At 35.9% G+C, this 21,514-nt stretch overlaps 1 protein-coding gene across 5 annotated transcripts in view; it reads right to left on the bottom strand.

The window, feature by feature from the left end:
• Nucleotides 1-21,514, bottom strand: part of LOC121739192 (rab11 family-interacting protein 4-like) — a 116,743-nt gene that overhangs the window by 53,100 nt on the left and 42,129 nt on the right. For all 5 annotated transcript variants that reach the window (XM_042131545.1, XM_042131544.1, XM_042131542.1 and 2 more), the window contains 2 exons: nucleotides 11,430-11,468; nucleotides 11,001-11,118 (listed from right to left, as the gene is read on the bottom strand). In XM_042131545.1, the coding sequence (XP_041987479.1) occupies nucleotides 11,001-11,118; nucleotides 11,430-11,468 (157 nt within the window). The remainder of the gene's footprint in view (nucleotides 1-11,000; nucleotides 11,119-11,429; nucleotides 11,469-21,514) is intronic.

Here is a 21,514-nt window from a genome sequence, read left to right as displayed (position 1 = left end):
TTCTGGTTGACCATGAAACTTGTCAAATTCGTTACCTGCGTTATCAATCACAAAATCAATACAGTATCTGCAATCTGCATGTGATAATGAGGTAAAAACTGCAGCGTGTTAGGTAACAATATAACCTCCATTCATCAAGTAAATCTTAAATTGTAAACAAAAAGATAAAAATGATAAATGGGGCTCGAGCAACATGCTACTAAAAACTCCTCCTGTCACTAAATATGTGCAATAAAGAAATATACTTACTTACATAAAATATCATAAAAAATAGTATCGTATCCTTTTTTAGGGTTCCGTACCCAAATGGTAAAAACGGGACCCTATTACAAAGACTTCGTTGTCGGTCCGTCTGTCTATCTGTCACCAGGCTGTATCTCAAGAACCGCTCTTGCTAGACTTATAAAATGTTCATTGATTATGTATATATCTGTTGCCGCTATAACAACAAATACTAAAAACAAAATAAAATTAATATTTAAGGGGGGCTCCCATACAACAAACGTGATTTTTTGTCTCGCTAATTATATCAATAATGGCAACGGGTAGGCACTTGACATTTTCACAAAGGTCTAAATTGTATGTGTAGGTACTTTTATAATTAAAAATAATATTAAAATAAAATAAAAATGTAAGAGGGGCTCCCATACAAAAAACACAATTTTTAGCTTATTTTTGCTCTATAAACAGTACGGAACCCTTCGTGCGCGAGTCCGACTCGCACTTGGCCGATCATTTCCGTTTCATTTTTCTTAAAAATATTATAGTTTATTTATATTACTACTATAATACTCTACTAAGCTGCAATTTCGTTGCGCCGAAATTTGGATATCATGCTGGAACCACCGGGAAACCATCCTGTGCCTTTTCCCAGCATACAAAATCTTAACTCTTTCTCTTATCTCTTCAGTATTCTTAATCTGAAGAGCTTAATAGACTGACAGACGTTCACATAACATTATTAAAGATTAATAAATCATTAATCCTAATTAAATTCTCTACATGTTTAGGTAATATGTACAAGATTATTACCTCAGATCTTGTGCAATTGAAAGTGGTGTGAGAGACCCCGTGCGAACTCTATGTATTGTTACATAGGTACTAATTGAGATCTAATTATACAACAATGACGTTATCTACGCGATTATTTATTGGTGGTATGTACTTAGACAAGATGCATTCGATTTTCGACAGCGAAATATAAAACGTAGGACTTTAGCATAATATCCCACAACCTGTACATTTTGCGGTACACTTTACGGAAAAACTATAACGCGGCACGCCTATTGATTTGTGCTTTGACATAGTAATTTTTATTTATATGTAGATGTAGTGTTATTATCAGTCAGTCAAGGTGTGACGACGCGAGCGCTTACAAAGCTCGGCTTTTAGCTAGTATCTTACATTTCTAACCTTGAACTGAAGAAAAGTGGATCAGCTGATACTGCCTGCTGATAAAGTGTGTCTATCTGTTACCTCTTCACGCTCAAACCGCTGAACGGATTTTCCTAAAATTTGGTACGGAGATTTCCGAGAAAGGACATTTATTATAATACTTTTTATCCCGGAAAAATGTGCGGTTCCCGAGTGATAAAATAATTTTGGCGCAACAGAGTTGCGGGCGTCATCTAGTATGCGATATAAATATGTAAATAGGTTTTTTTAATTAAAATTTGTTTCTGCTTAAGCGTCTTAAGTTTACTTATGCAGGTTTAATGTTAAAAGGTATAGAATAAAAAAAAGGACAAAGAGCAGTATTTTGTAATTTTCCTACGCACGAAGGGTTCCGTACCGTTATAGAGCAAAAATAGGGCAAAAATTGTGTTTTTTGTGGGAAATTTTATTTTATTTTAATATTATTTGTAATTATTAAATTTCACATATAATTAACGCATTTTTGAAAATTTAAAGTGCCTACCTGTTTCTAGTATTGATAACGAGGAAAAAAAGAACACGTTTGTTGTAAGTATGGGAGTCTCCCTTTCATATTAGTTCTATTTTGTTTTTAGTATTTGTTGTTATAGCGGCAAAAGATATACACAATCTGTGAAAATTTCAGAAGTCTAGCTTTAGCGGTTCTTGAGATACAGCCTGGAGACACACAGACGTACGGACGCACAGACGGACAGACAACGAGGTTTTTTAGTAGTAGGGTTTTTACCATTTGGGTACGCAACCCTAAAGGAAACATATTTTATACACAGCCTTGTCGATACAGAGTCGTCAATATTGGCTCGCTGATGTTTGTCGAATAGCATACTATGTCGAAACGTTAGCTGTACAAACTCATCATTAGCTTGAAAGTCAATAGGAAGGAAGGAAGGTCGAAAATCATCTATTATATAGGACCGATTCTTAAACTTCCATTTTCGCTTCGAAAGAAAGAGAGACAATAATTTGATGTATGCATAAATTGTAAGTTGTAATCTAATAGTATCCCCTGCAGTCCACAGTAGAAATGCGAAAGTAATTTTTGTCGGTCGTGGTTACCCGCGGTAAAGATCGAAATGGTACCTTCAGTTTATCTCCGCAGTGTTTCTATACTTTCGCATGTCCACTGTGGCCATGCTAAGGCTGCTGGTATCTAACCCAACGATGTTACCGTATTGTACTAGGTGACGCCTGCAACTCCGTTGCTTCAAAATTGGTTTATCGCGATTCGCGCGAGAACAGCGGGGCTAAAATGGTCACATTTAGCAATTCCTCTCAATCAATTCAGCATATGAATTGTCAAAACTGTCAAACTGACAAATGTCAAATCAGTACAAAAATACAGAAATGAATTGCAAGCAGAGTTGCATTTTGCGATTTTACAAAAATGAATCATATTATGATTCATATCATGATTCTTCAAAGCGACCATTTTGGCCCCGCCGTACAGTTTTCCAGGATAAAAAGTATCCTACGTCCATTCCCGGGACCCAAAGTATCTTCATGCTAAATCAGAGCAAATTCGATTCAACGGTTTGGGCGTGAAGAGGTAACAAACCGACACACACGCATTTATATTGATATTGATATTATTCTAAGTAGAGTCAAAGAGGATAATATAAACTACGTAATAGTAGAGTAAGCAATACTGGTCGTCACATTGTACTGTCACCGTATTGTTTTGTAAGTGATAATTACATACAAGTCATCAGCATATTACGCTGGCATACGGTAGTGAGGCTGGTGAGCGCTGGTGAGTGGTGACACATTTTACACTTACACAACCGCAGTGCTTCTCAAACTGCACGCCGATTTTGTATAAGTACTTAATAATATAATGGATTTTATGATTATACTACATACTTACATACCTAATTTTAAAGTACAAAGTACAAAGTGTAGGAAATCTCTAATGATTTATGATTACCAAAAATGCTCAAATGCATTTTCCAACTAAAGGTCTCTCCAGATTTAAAGTTAACTTGTTAATGACCTAGGATTGATCTCATCCTAATATTATCAGTTAAGTTTATTCAGTAGGCAGTTGGTGGACCTACGTAAGTTGTTGGCGTTATTTCGAACCCAGTCGACAGATCAGCCTGCCTAGCATACGCCAACGGGATATCTCACTCTCGAGATAATTAAAAACTACTCGTCTCATAATGTCAAAATCTCAACATTATCTTGACAAAACACTATAAAAATGTGATGATAGATCTACGCGAGAAAAAATGTTTGTCATGCTAGGGTCAATAGAGATGAAGAGACAAACCATCAAATATCGAGAAAACATGTAAACTGAGATATCTCGTTGGCGTATGCTAGGCAGGCGGGACTTATATTAAATTGGAAAAAAACGACCCCGTGGCACAGATATATATTAGTAGCCCGTGGTCCAGTGGTTTGAGCGTGGCTCTTGACCTGGAGGTCGTAGTTTCGATTTCCGCGTTGGAAACGTGTTGTTTCCATGTTTGGTTAGGATTGGTTAGGACAATTATGCAGGCTGATCACCTGATTGTCTGTCAAGTGAGATGATCGTCGGATAGGCATGTAAAAAGTCTGACACAGAATAAAAAAAAAACTATTAATGAAGAATTAAGAAAAAAAAAACAGATTTGAACACGCACACGTCTAATTATAACAAATTTTTTGGTAAACTATTAAAACATAAATAATATAGTTTCTAGTAATCGCACTTCCTTGCTGATAATTACATCCAGTCATCCTTGACACGGTCTGCCCACCGCGGCACCGCTCGCCCACGGGCTATTGTCAGCTATTGTTGCCTACCGATAGGCAACATGCCTATGATGAAATTGTGTTTACAAGGCTTTCCTTGTTTCAAAGTTATGAGAGTGTAAGGTGTTATAATATTGTGGGATAAGAGGGCAACTAACCCCAAAAATCAAAAATCGTCCTTCTCTCTTCACACTCAAGCCCGTCTTTCATATGCCAGGTGAAAAAGAACGACGCGGATTCATCGCCAAATTAGTTTTTTCTCAATAACTCGATAAATATACAACATTTTAAAAATCCGCTAGGTCGATCTCTCAATGATACAATTTTATACAATGTGTTAAAATATTAACTTAGTTCAATGCACGGTTATGGCAATAAATGAAAAATTCGTAAAAATTAGATGCGTCTTTGTGATTTTTTTCTATCGAGAAAATTTTAAGATATCGTGTTTTTGCTCAGATCGAATTCTCGGAAATATAATGTAGTATCTAATTTTAGAAAATGAAACAATTCGGGGCTTATTTTCAAGTAAAAAAATGAATTATAAAATCGACACTTTAGGGTTAGTCGCCAACTTAAGTGGTGATATTTAAGGATAAATACCAAGATAAAGTGAGCGCAGCTTTTCTGGATCCACAATTAAATAAGACCGGTAGATTTAAAATTAATTCATATACATCTATTATGGGAGCAGAACTTATCGCTATTTACAATGCATTATTATATGTACAATCTATTAATGTTAAAAAAATTGTGATTTTTTGTGACTCCAAGAGTGCTCTTCAGCACGTATTAAAGTGTTCTTCTAATGATCGATGTACGCAGTTAGCTTATGATATCGTGGCATGTATTTTAAGTTTGATTAGGTCTGGCAAAGAGATTATATTACAGTGGATACCTGCTCATATCGGCATCATAGACAACGAAAGGGTAGATGGTTTAACGAAAGAAGCAACCACGCAGGGCGATATAGTTGGGCGTCTTCCTGACTATACTAATATTTTAACTAACGTAAAATCTCAAGGATACCGGTTATGGAAAGAATATTTTGATGAACGGTCATTATCAAAAGGAGTGTGGTATAGAACTATGCAAATGACTATACCAAAAAGACCTATATATAAATTATTATGTATGTTCCTATGAGGGTGACATGCTCGCAAAGCGAACAAACCCTCTTTAATAAATAAAGAAAAAAAAAAAATATATTTAAGGACCTTTTAGTATTAAACTGAGTTAAAAGTTCGACAACCATTTTCTCAATTTTTTTAATGTACTTACAGAAATTTTAAATTACAAACATTCAAAACGCAGGTGGTGGTCTAAAAAAATAAATTAAAAAGATTTCCATACAATTTACAGAAATCCATACAATAATGGTGTATTGATAGTTAACTTAATAATTTAAAATACTTGTTTTTGAACTGTATTTTCATATTATATAGGTAGGTAGGTACTATTGGATTAAGGTATGAATTAATATTTGTACCACGCTCTGCCTTTGCGTGTGGTTTGCGTAATGCAAAATTGCAGTTTAAACGATTATGCGTATTGGTTTTACAGCTATCTTACTGTAACTTATAATATTGTAACAAAACTGTGCTTGTACTGTTAGGAATTGCAATTCTAGGAATCGTGTCTAAATACAATATCTATGAACATAATATGATATACACTAGAAATAACCGCTTAGTACTAGATAAGTACATACCTGATACATAATATAATACATATTTAATCTACAGCGTGTTTATGGATTTCGACTAGACCATAGAGTAACAAATATACCTGGTCTCTGGACTAGACCAAGCATTTAAAAATGTAATCTGTATACTAAAATTGCTTTACTAAATATAATTTTACGTCTTAACAATGTAAGAAATATGTACAGACAATAAAGTTGAAAGTACCCCGCACTATCACAAAAAATCGTAAACAAAGCTACTGCATAATGTGGTATACCATATCGTCCACATAAACAATACATGATTATTATTCCCAATCATACGCCGGAAGGATCATTTCCGCCGCCTAGTGAAGCGGCACCTTTCCTTATGGTCACAGACAGGGCCGGACCGTGCGTGTACTGTGTAGTCACTGTAGTGTGTAGGGGGCCCTGGCTCCCCAGTCAAAATGCATTCGTCAGTTTCGATAGCGCAGTTAGACGTCAAAAATGTATGGGATTTTACATAACACATCTCAAGCGCCATGACCATCCTAAACTGTTCGCTGTCAAGCATTTCTGTATGAGCCCACAAAATTTTTTTTGAATTCACGGGGCCCTGAGCTTAAGCCTAAAAGCCATATGCTAAATCCGGTCCTGGTCATATATATGGAACTTATGATAATTGTGTACTGTGTAATACTAAGTAAGGGTCAATGACCGGATTTGTGTTCGTGACTGTACATAGTGTGGGCTAATTATTAGGTCCTTAAGTAACTGTTTACGAGGCTAAGGATAAACAAGAATGAAATCAACAAAGGAGATAAAGATGTAGCTCACTCTTTCTGGTAGAAATCACGTTATGTTGCCTAAAACTTGCCTTAATAGCTACCGACAGTTAAGTTCTCTATGATAAAGGAGAATGCACACAAGTATTTGGTATCCCATACCATATTGCGTCAAGACCAAACTTGGTTTTTTTACAGTCTATTATTATCATAATATTAGCTCCTATAAAAAACAGACGGTGTGTGGAAAATGATAGACGTTAGCGTTAAGCAAAGCAATTTACTTTATAGTACCAAACGAACGTGGCACGACAGTTACCAGTATCTTCATATTATTAGCCATTGAATCACGGCAGATTCTGACTAAATCCCAAGTGTATTAATTTTGAATTCTGACTTAAACACAATATATACTCCCTCCTCCACGAATGTATGAGATGGATGACTCTTTGCGACTCTTTGCGAAATTGTGATTATTCAGAGTCTAAATCCAGTCGAAGGTCGAACTGGCCTGGAGCCAACAGATTCGAAAAACGTCACTAAGGGCGCCATCGACGAGAATACACTTTATGCCTACACGGGATCTCTTTACTCAACTACGCCGAAGAAAGAAGGGTATTGGCAATATTGTGTTATGCACCGTTTCAATTTGACATTTAATTAAATTCTTAACTAAAGCACAGTATAGCAAATATGTCATATTGCTATACTGTGGTCTGTGACTGAAGACATGAGTGGATAAAATGGTAACTATAATTTGAACAAACATTGGAACCCTACATGAACTAACCTAGCTATACATAGAAATTCTTATTTCTAATCCTTTTTTTTTTTAATTAAACCATAAAAATATTTAGGAGCTAAATCAGAAGTTGTACTGAAAGTGCTATTCTATAAGACATTTTGGTGAGAAAATTAAGAAAATTGTAATTATTTATCACCCAATTAATTTTATTTAAAAGTTAAATACTTACTACGAGTAAAATTATTAGATTTGACGCGGATTTTCAAGAGCGACTTGCATTATTTGATATTTCGCTGAAAACGTGTTACTCAGAGTGTTACTATGTACTGTAGGGTGAGCCGCTATTTCCTACTTATTCATTATATCACCAGCTTCCGCTGTCAATGAAAAACATGTTTTGTTATGTTTCATCGATTTCCTCGACTATTTGTAGCAACGATTTGTTTTGAATAAATAAAAGACTGATGATTTACCAAAACAGTAATAAGTTGCAGGCTGCAGGATGCAGCTAATTCTTGAAAAAATTCAATATGTTATGACTTATGGTCTTTAATTTGAAGTAGCGTTCGAGGCGTGTAAGTTTTTTTGCTTTTAGCTCACGAGCTGTAGGTTAAGTAGTATCTGGACGCTGTTAAGCATTCGTGTACTAACCCACATAAAATTACGTATTGAGTTATGAGTGCAGTTATGTTCTATAAATGATTTACAACAAGACTGCATTCAAAATTTATCAACAAAAAAAATTGTGGGTTAGGACACTAATGCTTAACAACGACCATCTAACCTATTTTGGAAAATAAAAGACAATATTATTTAGTTTTAAATATTTTATTTTACTATAGACCTCCTAAAAATCCTGAAATATCCATTCTTTTGAACCGCTTATAAGTATTTAGAGTCCTTTAAAGTTACATAAAAATTATATTAAAAGAATTACATAAGGTGCCCTAGTAAACTTGCTCCAGAAACATCAAGGTCTCTTGGAGATGTTTCATAATCATAACGCACATATTTAATTCATATTTTGGACTTTATTTCCCTGTAATAAGAGCGAAACGGATATTTCGTGGGCAGTGCAAAACTACTTTCTCACCAATGACGCCAAGTTTCTTTGCAAACGAGTTTTTTATCGCTTTACATATTACGTCTCATTAAACATAATAAAACATTGTTAATACTTTCGCTTGTGCCAATTTGTATTGATAAGTGAAAGAGTAGCAGACAGCAGTAGGTATCGCGAGTTATGTACAGTTATGTAGAGCGCTATATAATATCTAAGATAGGTACTTTATTCTTTTTTGTAAATTGTAGTGGATATCTTATATGTGTAATATCTATGGAGTACCTGAAGGACTTGTGTTACAGGTACCAGACAACGGAATATATTTAATACTTTCATACTATACATATTATATATAGACACATCCAGACCCGGGAACATTGAAAACTTTTTGTTCCGTCGGCGGGATTCGAACCCGCGACCCTCGGCTTGAGCTGCCACACACTCAACCAATTGAGCCACACTACCATGGTTTGGAAGGTGCTAAGAGAACTCCTAACTCTTTATACATACAACTTTGGGAGTGTTTAGCTTTTAAGAACGGAAAGCATAGCTACTATGCAAATTACATTCATAATAATCATCATCATCATCATCATCACTACCATAAACCGTTTTGACCCTATTATTGGTACTTTTCATAGCCTTTTATTATGTTATGTAACTTAAACCGCGGGTAACACTGCGGAGCACAGCTAGTATCTCATAAACATTTATAAAAAGTAAAAATTGTCTTTGTTCGACCTAGTTTGTGATGGGGCTGGGACCTGGGTTATCATTGATAACTTGAAAGGAAGTGGACTGATAGTATTATCATGAGTAGTGTTCATCATGCTGCATGCATGATGCCTCATCATTATGTAAGTAGCAAGTTCTACCAATATGTAGGTACTATCAGAGAAAGTGCTCCATGAGCTTTTGGCGGAACTACGTTATTTGGTTGCGTTATATCAAGCCCAGATGACAGATCTAAACTAACAATGTCTATACAAAACCTGACCGAACAACGTAAGTTCCCTATTTGCCTATGGCACCGAATATATATTAGTAGTGCCATAGAGTAATAAATATACTGGTAGTACCAACCTTTGGCAAATTTCTCCATGTCACAAAGTTAAGGCTTTGCATAGTCATAGTGTCAAAACTAAAAACGTGTGGTAAAAGTTATAGATTTTGGGGACTTTTTCTTATTTTTATTTATAATAGCTCCTTTGTGAATCGCCAATGTCAGAGTGTAATGAGTGTTGACTCTGCCGTAAATTTTAGGGACAAAGGGCCTTAGTGTATTCTTGCATCTAAGAACAAACCTCAGCGTCCTGCAGTAGACTGATGATAGTAAAATTTTATTAGGCTTATTTGTCACCATGCGTAATCTTCCAACGAGTAATACCAAGAAGACTGCTCAGTCTTCGCAGAAAACTTGAACCATGACCTCATAACAATTGCTACATTAGTCAGGCAGGTACATGGTACTAAATTCATCACCTAACTATTCGTAAATATAAAGATACCGAGAGATACCGCATATTATTTAGTATCTAATTTAATTAATAATAGGGAATATCACTCAAAGGGCGGGGGAGTACCCTACTAGCACAAGTAGGTACAGTAAATAATCCGATCAAAATCCGACATGACTAGTCATATCAGAATATTGATACAAACGTTGTCAAACGTCGAATAAAATTTTCTTTACTGTCTATGCTGGTGCTGGCGTCTACCGTAAAAATATTGCATTAATTACATCCTGCTATAATTAAAATTCTTGAATGTGGTAAAAAATGGATAAAGTTCCAAATTCGGTTTGTAGGTTTTTGTTGTTGACGGCGCGACGGTTAGCTATCTGCTAATTAACTGCTAATTAGTAATTAGTGATGATATTTTTCATCATCATCATCATTATCATCATCAGGATACAGGTCACCATTTTGATTATCTTCGTAACGCTTTACCTGTTAAGTGTTAACCCTTATCGCCGGGTACTCAGGGGCTTTTAGCCAAGACGTTTTCTGTACGTATTGCTTCTTTATAGAATCCCGATCAAAATGTATGGAATTGACTTAACATGAGTCGAATGTCGACTTCATTTTATCGAACGCATATGTCAATTTTATACATTTTGATGGGCGATTCTATATAATCCGCCTTATAAAGAATCGAAAAAGGAAACGTCTTGGCTAAAAGGCCTTTATTTCTAAGAAATCTCTAAGATTATAATGAGAGAATAGAACACAAACCAAGAATCTCGATCTAAGGTCAAAAATATTGAAGCTGGGTGATTCCCGAGTCCTGACGGGAAACATCGCATATGAGTTATGCCATGATTCGTAGGTGGAATTCATGGAGACTAGACGTCATGATAGTAAGCACGACCGTCATTCAACAATAAGAATTATTGTGAACTTAAAGATGATCCAAAATCCAAATTAAAAGGTAGGCAACAGCATTCACTTATTAGTAAGTTACTATCAGAGAAGTTGATTCATATAGGCAGATCACTATTGTGCTATGCCTATACCTATGCCTCTACCGACCGGATACGATGCTGCGATCTATCACTTATCTAGGACTCACCTTGTAATTGAGTCCCTGTACATCCTCCTCCAGCGAGACGTCCGAGTACATGTCGTCCGCCGGCTCGCCCCCCGACCCGCAGCCCGACGAGTTGAACGACGACGACCGGTACAATTGGCTAAAACAATAGCAGTGTCTAATGTCTTTAAAAAACAGGATCACCACCTTGAAAAACACTAAATTATAAGAGTTTTCAGCGGGTGCACAGCGCCATCTAGCGGCGATCAAGGGAAGGTGACAGCGCCATCTAGCGTTAGAGAGTCAAACTAAAATGAATGATAGTAAGCGTCCAAGTCCGAGTACGCACCTATAGATGGCGCTAAACATATTTTAAGTTTCGCATCATTTAAAAATAGTTGTTATTTTCAATTTTTATGAGATTTTGTATGATTAAATTTGACGAATATATTGTAATTTTTAACTATTTACCTGGCTAGCACATTTGAACCGATTTGGCGTTTCCCCGAGCTGAAACAAGAAAAAAATATTTATTAGATAGGTAGGCAAAAAGTGATCCGACTGGCAGCCGAAAATTTTCAAGTTTAGCTTGTTATGAATTTAATATTTATTATTTCCATAGATACTTATAAATTAGATGATAATTGAATAATAATATTACATACATGGGCGTACCCAGGTTCTGGGCCAGAGGGGGCCAAATTACCGAGGTTCTGGGCATAAAAGGCATAAAAAATTTACAATTTTTAGTTGTAAAAATATTGTACCTATTAAGTACCTACTTACAAATAAATGGCAAAAATTAGTTTTCTTAACTTTTAATTTTTATAGATAAAAGTACTAATAGATAATATACTTAGTAGGGACGTCAAAATGTCAAAATGATCCAGGGGTGGCAGCTGCCCCCCCTCGGTACGCCCATGCAAGGCTTACATAAGTGGCTGTAACACGAAGGCTTTAAGTAAGTACCTACTGACAGCTATTTACTAGCTGAAAGGTATTCATTAATTATAATTCAAGTATGTAAATACGCTCAAATTAGCGATAATCAGGTTCAGTTGCTCAACATAACCTCCCTAATTACTAATTTTAGTAATTACATATTACCTCAATTAAATCTACAAGTGCAGCCCACTTTTACTAAATAACAATTACATTATTATGTAATAACGCACAATACATGATTCTCTGGCTCTGTGCCATAAACCTTTCTTTTGAATATCCCGTAATTTAAAAAATTACAGATTTTTAAACTCGTCTTATGCACATAAAATCTTAAACGATAAAATAGCTGTTTTGAAAATGCGGTCTCGTTGCAGTTAGGTCTAACTGTTATAACTTATTATTTGATTCCGTTCAATTTTTATTTTTTGGTAACTCGCAGACATAGCATGTGATTTGTGTACTATTATAATATTTAGGTTTCAGATTCGAGCTCGTTTGACTTGTTCGAGCGGTTAAAAAATATTTTGTTTATAAAATAATGAAAATACATAATAATATTATGTATTTACTTCTGTTTGGACTAAAGCCGGCAATGTTTAATAAATAAATAATAAAAGTATTTGGGAAGTCTTCTAAACGACCGTCTCATCAATGCACACCGTTAATTTTCTTCAGTGGAAGAATCATTCGAAGTCTGATTGACAGTGGTCTACACTGGTCAATCAAATTTTTTGGTAATATAATCATCGATGATAATTATTGTTATTAAACAGACATACACGCTAAAAATAATAGTAGTTGTGAAGTCTTTTAAAATCTAAACGATCATCCGATCAATATGCGCACTCAGAAGATAACTTCAGTGGAGGAATCATTTAAAGTTTGATTGACAGTGGTCAATGAGATTCTTGGGATGATGCGAAAGAATTCTCGCTAATGAAGCTATTCGCAACATAATCGCCGGAGTCCGGAGATAATTGTTATTGAACAGTCAGACACGCTAGCTGCACACAACAACGCATGAAAGTAACATTTTGGTTGGATGTTGTGAAAACGGACGCGATTAAAGTCAGCCTTCTGATATTGAGAGGTAAAGACAAGGATAGCGAGTGGGGACCAGCACTATAAAGGTAAGAACGCACTAGGCGTAACTGAACTCCAGCGGAACTGCGCGACACGACGCGTCATTTTTGGGTATACTGCACTTGAACTGCAGCGGCGCTACAAAAATATATTCAGTATCTAGGCAACTTCTGCTCTGAGCAATCTGAGAAATTAGAAATCATTTGTAATGTTGAAAAATTTTTGGAGAAAAGTTTTGGACATTTCATTTCCCGTCTACAATAAATGGAGATAATATATAAAACTGATGTTTTACTTTAATTATTCAAGAAAATATATTTTACAAATCTTTCTAGGCTTATTATTTATGTACAAATAAACTTACATATAACGAGCGCGATAAATAAAATATATTAAATTACGAGTACGATGACGTCACATCCAAATCGGAAGTACCGCAAAAGCGTTTTCGTCAGTACAAATCCTATTTTCATAAAATCATATTTTCAAATCGACTTTATTTATCAATCATAAGCTTTTATTTCATGATAAGGGTGAAATACGCTTTCCTAGGCCAAGTTCTACTAGAAATATGTATTTGTTCAATGAAATTGAATATAGGTCAAGTAGCCTATTACAATTAATTTTTCCTCGTCCATGGACATTTTAACTGATTATAGCGCTTCCAACCAGCTGACTGACTATGAAAATGAAGTTTGTCAAACCGCACTGCGCGGCAACGGAACTACACGTCGCGACAAGTCGCGACACTTTTGGTCAGTTGATCAACTTTGCCGCGCAGTTCAGTTGCAGTGCAGTTCAGTTGCCGCGTAGTGCGTGTTGTCTCATATAATTTCATACAAAGAATATTTTGACGCGTCGTGTCGCGCAGTTCCGCTGCAGTTCAGTTACGCCTAGTGCGGTCTTACCTTAAGAGAGGCTGCTTTAAAAGTTTTGCTTAAAACCGGAATTAAAGCTGTTTCATACGAAATTTGTTATAACTTATAAATGACTGAATTAAGTATATCGCAACTGTGATCTTAAATATCCCTGGAATACTTGGAACTTATAAAACAGCTTAATCAGCTGATCGTTGTATACTTAATATTAATAGGTCTGTACTACGTTGGATGATGAACACAGGGAAACTTCCCTCATGACACGGGAAGAACAATCCCTAAAGGTTCTGGATAATGGATTTATAGGTAGTAAGTATGTAGGTACTTACATTCTAACTAGCAAATAGCAATACATCGAAAGCCGTGGCGTCTCTTATGGAATCCTATGTATCGGGATTAGAGTTTTCTTGGCTTTCAGAAACGTGTAGTAAGTAAACGTTTTCATCCGCGATAAAACAATGTAAGATTAGCCTTTATTAGTAACAGTTATTATCCAGGTATTAAGTCTCAATCGCGCAAAATCTCCAGGCCTATTACAACAATAACATTTCACTTGATGATTTGATATAATTAGTTCCTCGCTTTCTTACACAACTTCATGGTGGACGAGCCGCCATAATGCACGATTTCACTTGCACCGTACACGCCCATCGGAGGTACATAATACTTTATACAACTAGAAGTACGTTAGGTCTGGCGTATTTCCTCTGGCAAGACCCTGTAGGCCTAAGCTAAGCATATCGTAATTAAATACAGGGGCTAAGATTTGGACTTTGGAGTTGTCGTCGCAGGACAGGAGTGCGGAGGCTAATCAGCCTCTGTCTAATTGGGGCTCCGGGTGAGGATGGGAGCTGGCGAAGCCCCGGCATTGCCAGCACCAAGGCGAACGCTTCAATTTGCCGAAGAAGTCCGGTTCCTAATGAAACAGTCCGGCCGGTTGTGGAGGGTTATATTATAGTCCAGAGTTTGACATTTTCTGGACACCCTCCGTTGTAATACAGCTGATAGTAGGTGGTTTTAGTAAGTAAGTTCACAGCTAGTCCCACATACCTCCTGGGTGCTTCAGAGTTCAGCTAACTGAGGCACATCCCCAACCCGGGGCACGCATAAAGCATTTTAGCAGTTCCTGATTGGTGTAGAATTTTGGTCCTGATTTAGGTATAGGCACTTATAGGTAGACCGGCCAGTCGTGGAGGGTTCATCCATCCACGTCCATCCTATGTAATACAGATCCGGGATACTTTCCTTTTAAATGGCTCATGGCAATCCGCAGGATTCATTATAAATTAAAAAAACAGCTTAGTGCGATGCATTGCAAAATCTTTGCAAAGGATTGGCACTCTAGAGTACAGATAAAACAGAATGGTTTTTTTACGTCTCTTCACGCTCAAACCGCCGAACCAAATTTGACAATATATTTTAGTATAGCATATAATATTATAGTAACTAGCTATTTGATCGAGCTTTGCTCGGTATTCGATAAAACACGAATAAAATTACATTTTCTTAAAAATGATTCCTAGCTAGATCGATTTATCGCCCCCGAAACCCCCTATAAGTATACTAAATTTCATGAAAATCGTTGGAGCCGATTGCGAGATTCCAAATCTCTAGTATCTTTAAACGAGCAATTCTTGTAAGTTATGTTACGCTCAAAGACCGAAAACGCTCAGTGAGCGAAAAAATGGCTAACAACGCGTTGTGGTAATAGTGAAACGGCCACGACGCGGAATTCGCGTCGTGGCCCTAGTGAAAACGGCCACGATGCGTTGTGGTAATCACAGAAATACCACAAAGCGAAATTCGTGTCGTGGCTGAAGTGCTATTCGACCACAACGCGTTGTGGTAATCGAGTAAAACCATGACTCGTTCTGAGCATTTAAAAACAGCCACGACGCGAATTCATGTTGTGGCCCTAATGAAAACGGCCACGACGCGTTCTGAAACCAGGCCGTGTTACGCAGGAATAATTTTATAGTGCCCAAGTGTGTGCGCAATACACAAGAGCACTCTGGTTTCAATGAAACTAGGCCAGTTACACACCCTAAAGTATTATCACTTATTTTTGTTACACACTGTATATAGGAGGATTCATGAAATTTAGTTTATAGGAGGTTTCGGGGGCGATAAATCGATCTAGCTATCATTTTCAGAAAATGTCTTTTTATTCGTGTTTTATCGATAATCGATAAATTGAAAAATATGACTCTTCCTGACATCTATTGGCAAATAATAATACTATTTTGTTAGCAACTAATTGTTTTAACGACCAGCAGATGGCGTTAATAAGTAACACGAAGTCAAAGAGTGTTTGCTATACCGAGCAAAGCTCGGTCATCCAGGTACTATATATTTATACTAACCCGGTGAACTTCGTGTCACTTTAAAAACTTCCCTGGACTTCTACGAATATTTTAAGACTAAAATCAGCCCAATCCGTTCAGCCGTTTTCGAGTTTTAGCGCGACTAACACATTTGGAAATCCATTTTTATATATAAGATATTATATACAAGAATTGCTTCTTTAAAGATATAAGATTATACTAGGATGTTTTTATCCTGGCAAAATTTAAGTTCCCAGCGCGGCTTGTTAAATTGCCCAAAAATTTGTCCTCCCGCAGAAAATTGAGCAACATGTGAGTAACACCGTATTTAGTTGCAGTTAGTTGCTAGTTGCTACAGTTACCTAACTCAGGTTTACACAAAAAGTAAGTGGTTATATTATTTTATACGGCTTACACAACTTAATCTTCTGAATTTTGGGTGGTGTTGCGTCAAAATTGTTGTAATCGTCTTTTATATTTTAAATGTTTAAGGTCAGTCCATCTTGAAAATGCAGCTATTATGATTTAATTCGAACATAACCCACCCCAAAAAGTCATTGAATGAATTGTCTCTGTGCTCTAGTCTGATGATTATTGACACACTTTGAGAATAGCTGTACTAGATGTAGGATTTATTTCCTTTATTACGCAGTGACCGTAAATTCTGGAACACTTACGTCTTCTCCCGGGACTCAAACTATTAAATACCCATCTAGTGGAGGCGTGAAGAGGTTTTAGTGATTAATGACAGACACACTAACAAGTAACTATTGGTGTAGAAATATGGATTCGGTATAATAATATAGATAAATAATTAATTTTATCGTCTAATTACTGCTTGATTTGAATTGGAATATTTGAAGGCAAAAAACTGTACACCTATCCGGTGACCAGTTAAAATGGAGCACTTTATAATAACGCCCCTCTTTTTTGTCAGGGGTTAAAAATCTCATTTAACAGGATGGTGATCAAGGCAATTGCTACATTCACACATTTTAAATAATATTGCAATTTCATGAATAAGAAAGTGTTGTAGATACTCGAAGGAAGAAGGTTAAGAAGTTAGATTTTTGACGGACTGACGGACGCCCAAATAATAATGTTTTGTTTTTGAATGAATTGTCTGAAGATTTTTCAAAAAACAATAATTTATGTAAGTATAGCTCGCGGAACCCTTACGGCCTACAAGGCCTTTGTGGAGCCCCAGGGTTTCACAGACCACTCTTTCAAAATAGCTGTTTTATCTTTTGGGTAATTAAATCCCTTTTAATGCCCTTTACCTGTCACCAAATCCCGTTAGAAAGCCATCAACCATACATCTATTATACAGTCACTCGTCATACCCTTTAGCACAGTGCCCACATGCCCACGTAGGTGTATGGCGTATGACCATTGCGTGATCACATACCATTAGTAGACAATAGACGCACATTGTACAGTCCCCGATTCTTCGTTAGCCAATTGTGTCGAATTTCGTGGCTACGGTTAATAGCTGGCTAAGCCAAGGTTTAATATTTCCCACTGTGAGTGACCGGTTGTCTTGCTGGTTACAAATTAAAAATGACGTGGGAAATGCTTCAGCACGAACGGCTTGGCAAGCACGAAAATCCGGCATCCGAAAATTAGGATGGAATGTAAGTGCCAAAAACTAAAGAATATTACATACATTCATATTTCATACTCGTATGTGTAACTTTTCAGATAGTAATTAAGTACTTACTGCAAGTCTATGGAAGACGCAAGGACGTTGAAGCTATTATTTCAACGTCCTTGGGAAGACGTATGTTTTATAAGTTATAAGGGGGACATGCTTGCAATGCGAAAAAAAGTTAAAAAAGAGATTTAATAAAAAATCGGTCAAATGCGATACGGACTCGCGCACCAAGGGTTCCGTACCGTTATAGAGCGAAAGTAGGGAAAATTGTGTTCTTTGTATGGGAGCCCCCCTTTATTGTTTATTTTATTTTAATGTTATTTCTTATTAAATATTAAAATACACATATAATTGAGGATTTTGTGACAATTTCAAGTGTCTACATGTTGCCATTATGGATTGCGAGCCAAAAATACCAAAAAAAAAAATCATCATTATCATATTTTAAACAGTAGAAACCCATAATTTAAATGTTTGTTGAAAAATATGCCTTTTAATGGCGCCGAAAACACTGTTCGCCATGGTGTGACGTCATATTTCTTGTATTTTATACTTACTTTCTTTGTTGAAAAAATTTTTATGTGCTAGACGTACGAGTCTAAAAGTATCAAAAAATTAGAAAATAATTAAATAAGGAATGAGAAATTATATTTTGTAATGTTGAAAACTTTTGTAGAAAAGTTTTCAACATTACAAAATATTTCATCTTTCTAGGCTTATTCTTATTATTTATGTACAGATAAACATACAGTAATTATAACGACCGCGTTAAATAAAAATCGTACGCCGTATACCTAGGTACCTCAATAGCGTTTTCGTCAGTACAAATTAAAAAATATAGGTAAAATCATATTTTCAAATCGACTTTATTTATCAATCATAATATTAAAGTTTTATATTTTGATGATAAGGATGAAATACGGTTTCCTAGGCCAAGTTTTACTAGAAATTTGCATTTGTTCAATGAAATTGAATGTGGGTACAAGTAGTCTATTTATTACATAGGACAAACTACATCCCGGAAGATTAATTAAAATCGATATGAATTTTTATTAAAATATTTTGTCACAATTTTTTGAGTGGGTGGACTGGCCATCGTCGGTATTTTGCCCACCAAAAAATGTTAGTGGATTGATCACAAATCAGTAATCACAGTACAAATAATACAAAAGAACAAATTGTTTACCGTGATGGTATGCAATGTGTGTACAAACATTACATGAGTTTATTGTTATGCTTTTTATCGTTTTAGTTACGATTCAGGTAGTTGAAATTACTTTAACATATTATAATCATGTTCCAATATTTAGATAAAATACATACTGTGCAAATTGAAATAAAAACAAACCTGTAGGGTCTCTTTCTGTAATGCATGAGTCCGTTCCGCTCCAGCTTTACGGATAAACAGTGCACCGATTTAAAAAAAAAACACAATTACTCGATATTCATTAACCTACATCACTCATTCCACACACAACACTAAACATTCGAAATTTGAATTCGCGGACTAGAATGGGCGAGTGACCGCGACGGACTGACGCATCGTAATGGTAGGCTGACCGCTACATGGCAAGAATTATTTACAATGGCTGGCTACGAAACGCTTATTAAATTAATAACAACACGTACAGCAACTGTCCTGCTACTTATTGAAGGTAGGAAGCAATTTTGTTGACAAAAGTGAGACGGTAAAAAAAGTAAATGTCAAAATAGTAAATACGCAAGAAAAAGACTTGGAGTTTTGCCGGGAATGTGAAAAATGCTGTTGTGTTTTTGTATTAATTTCCTAAAATTGTGTTAAATGGGTTTTTAATGTGTAATATTGATACCATTAGATATTCGTTAAAGTGCACTAGCGTAAGCAAATGCTGCAACTTCCAGAAACGTGCTTTTTGTGTTCCCTCCAAAACTCCGTCGAAAGTTTAAGAGCATCTACCACTTTACTGAATTGACCGACTTGACTCCTTGACTGCTTTGACTTTTACTTAGACTTTAGACTTGACGATATAGTAAAACGATGATGAAAAATATTGCAAGAATATTAACCCTTGCAATGTGGCAAAGTAGGTACACTCCCGGTGTCAGTGCCAATAGCAAAAAAAAAAAAAAAACGGCCAAGTGCGAGTCGGACTCGCGCACGAAGGGTTCCGTACCAATACAGACCAAAAAATAGGCCGAAAAATTGTGTTTATTGTATGGGAGCCCCTCTTCAATCTTTTTTAATATTATTAGTAACTAGCTGTTGCCCGCGACTTCGTCCGCGTGGACTTCAATTTATAGCGCGCGATGTCAACATAATTGGTGACAAAAGCTTTTTAAAACCCTGGTACCCCTTATATCAAAATACCCAAAACAGCCGTGTAGTGTGCACATAATTTTTTTTTAATTAAACTTTTTTATACCAAATTTTAAAGCTTGTTTAGCTTTACACACCTTAGCTGCATTACACAACTTTAGCTTTACCCATAAACTATTTAGTATTTATTATTGGTATGCTGTTGTTTCTGATAATTATCTAATATCTATGTTGGTAGGTGAGTTATTTGATAACGTGTATAACAATCGAAAGAATCGAAAAACTTAGTCCAACATGGTACCACCTCTTATAGAAATACATATGAGCAAGCGATAGCGCGATCTAGGGGCCTAATCTTGACGCCATCTGTTTTGAATTTTTGGAACTAACTTAATTTGAACAAATTTACGCATTTTCACCCCTTACAACCCTTTTTTCCACTTAAAAAGTAGCCTATGTCCTTTCTCAGGCTTTAGACTATCTGTGTATAAAATTTCATTACAATCGGTTCAGTAGTTTTGGCGTGAAAGCGAGACAGACAGACAGACAGAGATACTTTCGCATTTATAATATTAATATATAATTATCTATACTATATAGTATAGATAATTATTATAGTACACGTACAATTAAGGCCTTTGTGAAAATTTCAAGTGCCTACCTGTTGCCATTATTGATAAAGTGCAAAAAAAGCCAAAAAAATATTTTTGCTCTAAGTATAACGGTAAGGTGCGGTACGGTACCCTATTTCAATCTTTATAGCCGTGCGTGCTACTTTTTTTTTGGTATTTTGAGGCCGAGCTACCAAAAAGTTCCAATGTCAATGATTATTTTATGCATACTTTGTAGGTTTCCTAAAGATTAGGTATCTTATTGCCTAATAGCTGTGTCAAATAGTTATACTATACCACATAATATTTAAGTAGATAGACGTACTCATAATTTGGGAAAAATATAGTAGACCGTACTGATTTTATGTTATAATTTTGAAATTTTTCGGTTACTGATGGCACAATAGACATAAAGACCAGTAGTTCGACTGCAAAGAAACGGACAGGTTTCAATATCTGTCAAATTCGTCGGGTTTCACTAGGATTATAAACGGAATGTGCCTCGCGCTGGCTGATAATAATTTATTTTTAATTTAAAATAAAGATTTCAAAATTGGATTCTGACAATTTTAATCGCATGTGCCAAAACACAAACAACAATACGACCAAAGAGGAACACGTCCATCGAATATGTCATATTTTTAAATTCGTATATAACAAGTTAACAACCCTAGCGACGATTTTCGTCATAATACGTCAAATTTAAAAATGTCAACATCAGTTCTAAGTCGGCATACTCTATCATTCTGTCTACTCTGCTGATGG

The sequence above is a fragment of the Aricia agestis genome, chromosome Z (assembly GCF_905147365.1).
Source record: "Aricia agestis chromosome Z, ilAriAges1.1, whole genome shotgun sequence".
Lineage (NCBI taxonomy): Eukaryota > Metazoa > Arthropoda > Insecta > Lepidoptera > Lycaenidae > Aricia > Aricia agestis.
Note: the sequence above shows the minus strand (reverse complement) of the source record. Positions and strands in the feature narration are given on the sequence as shown.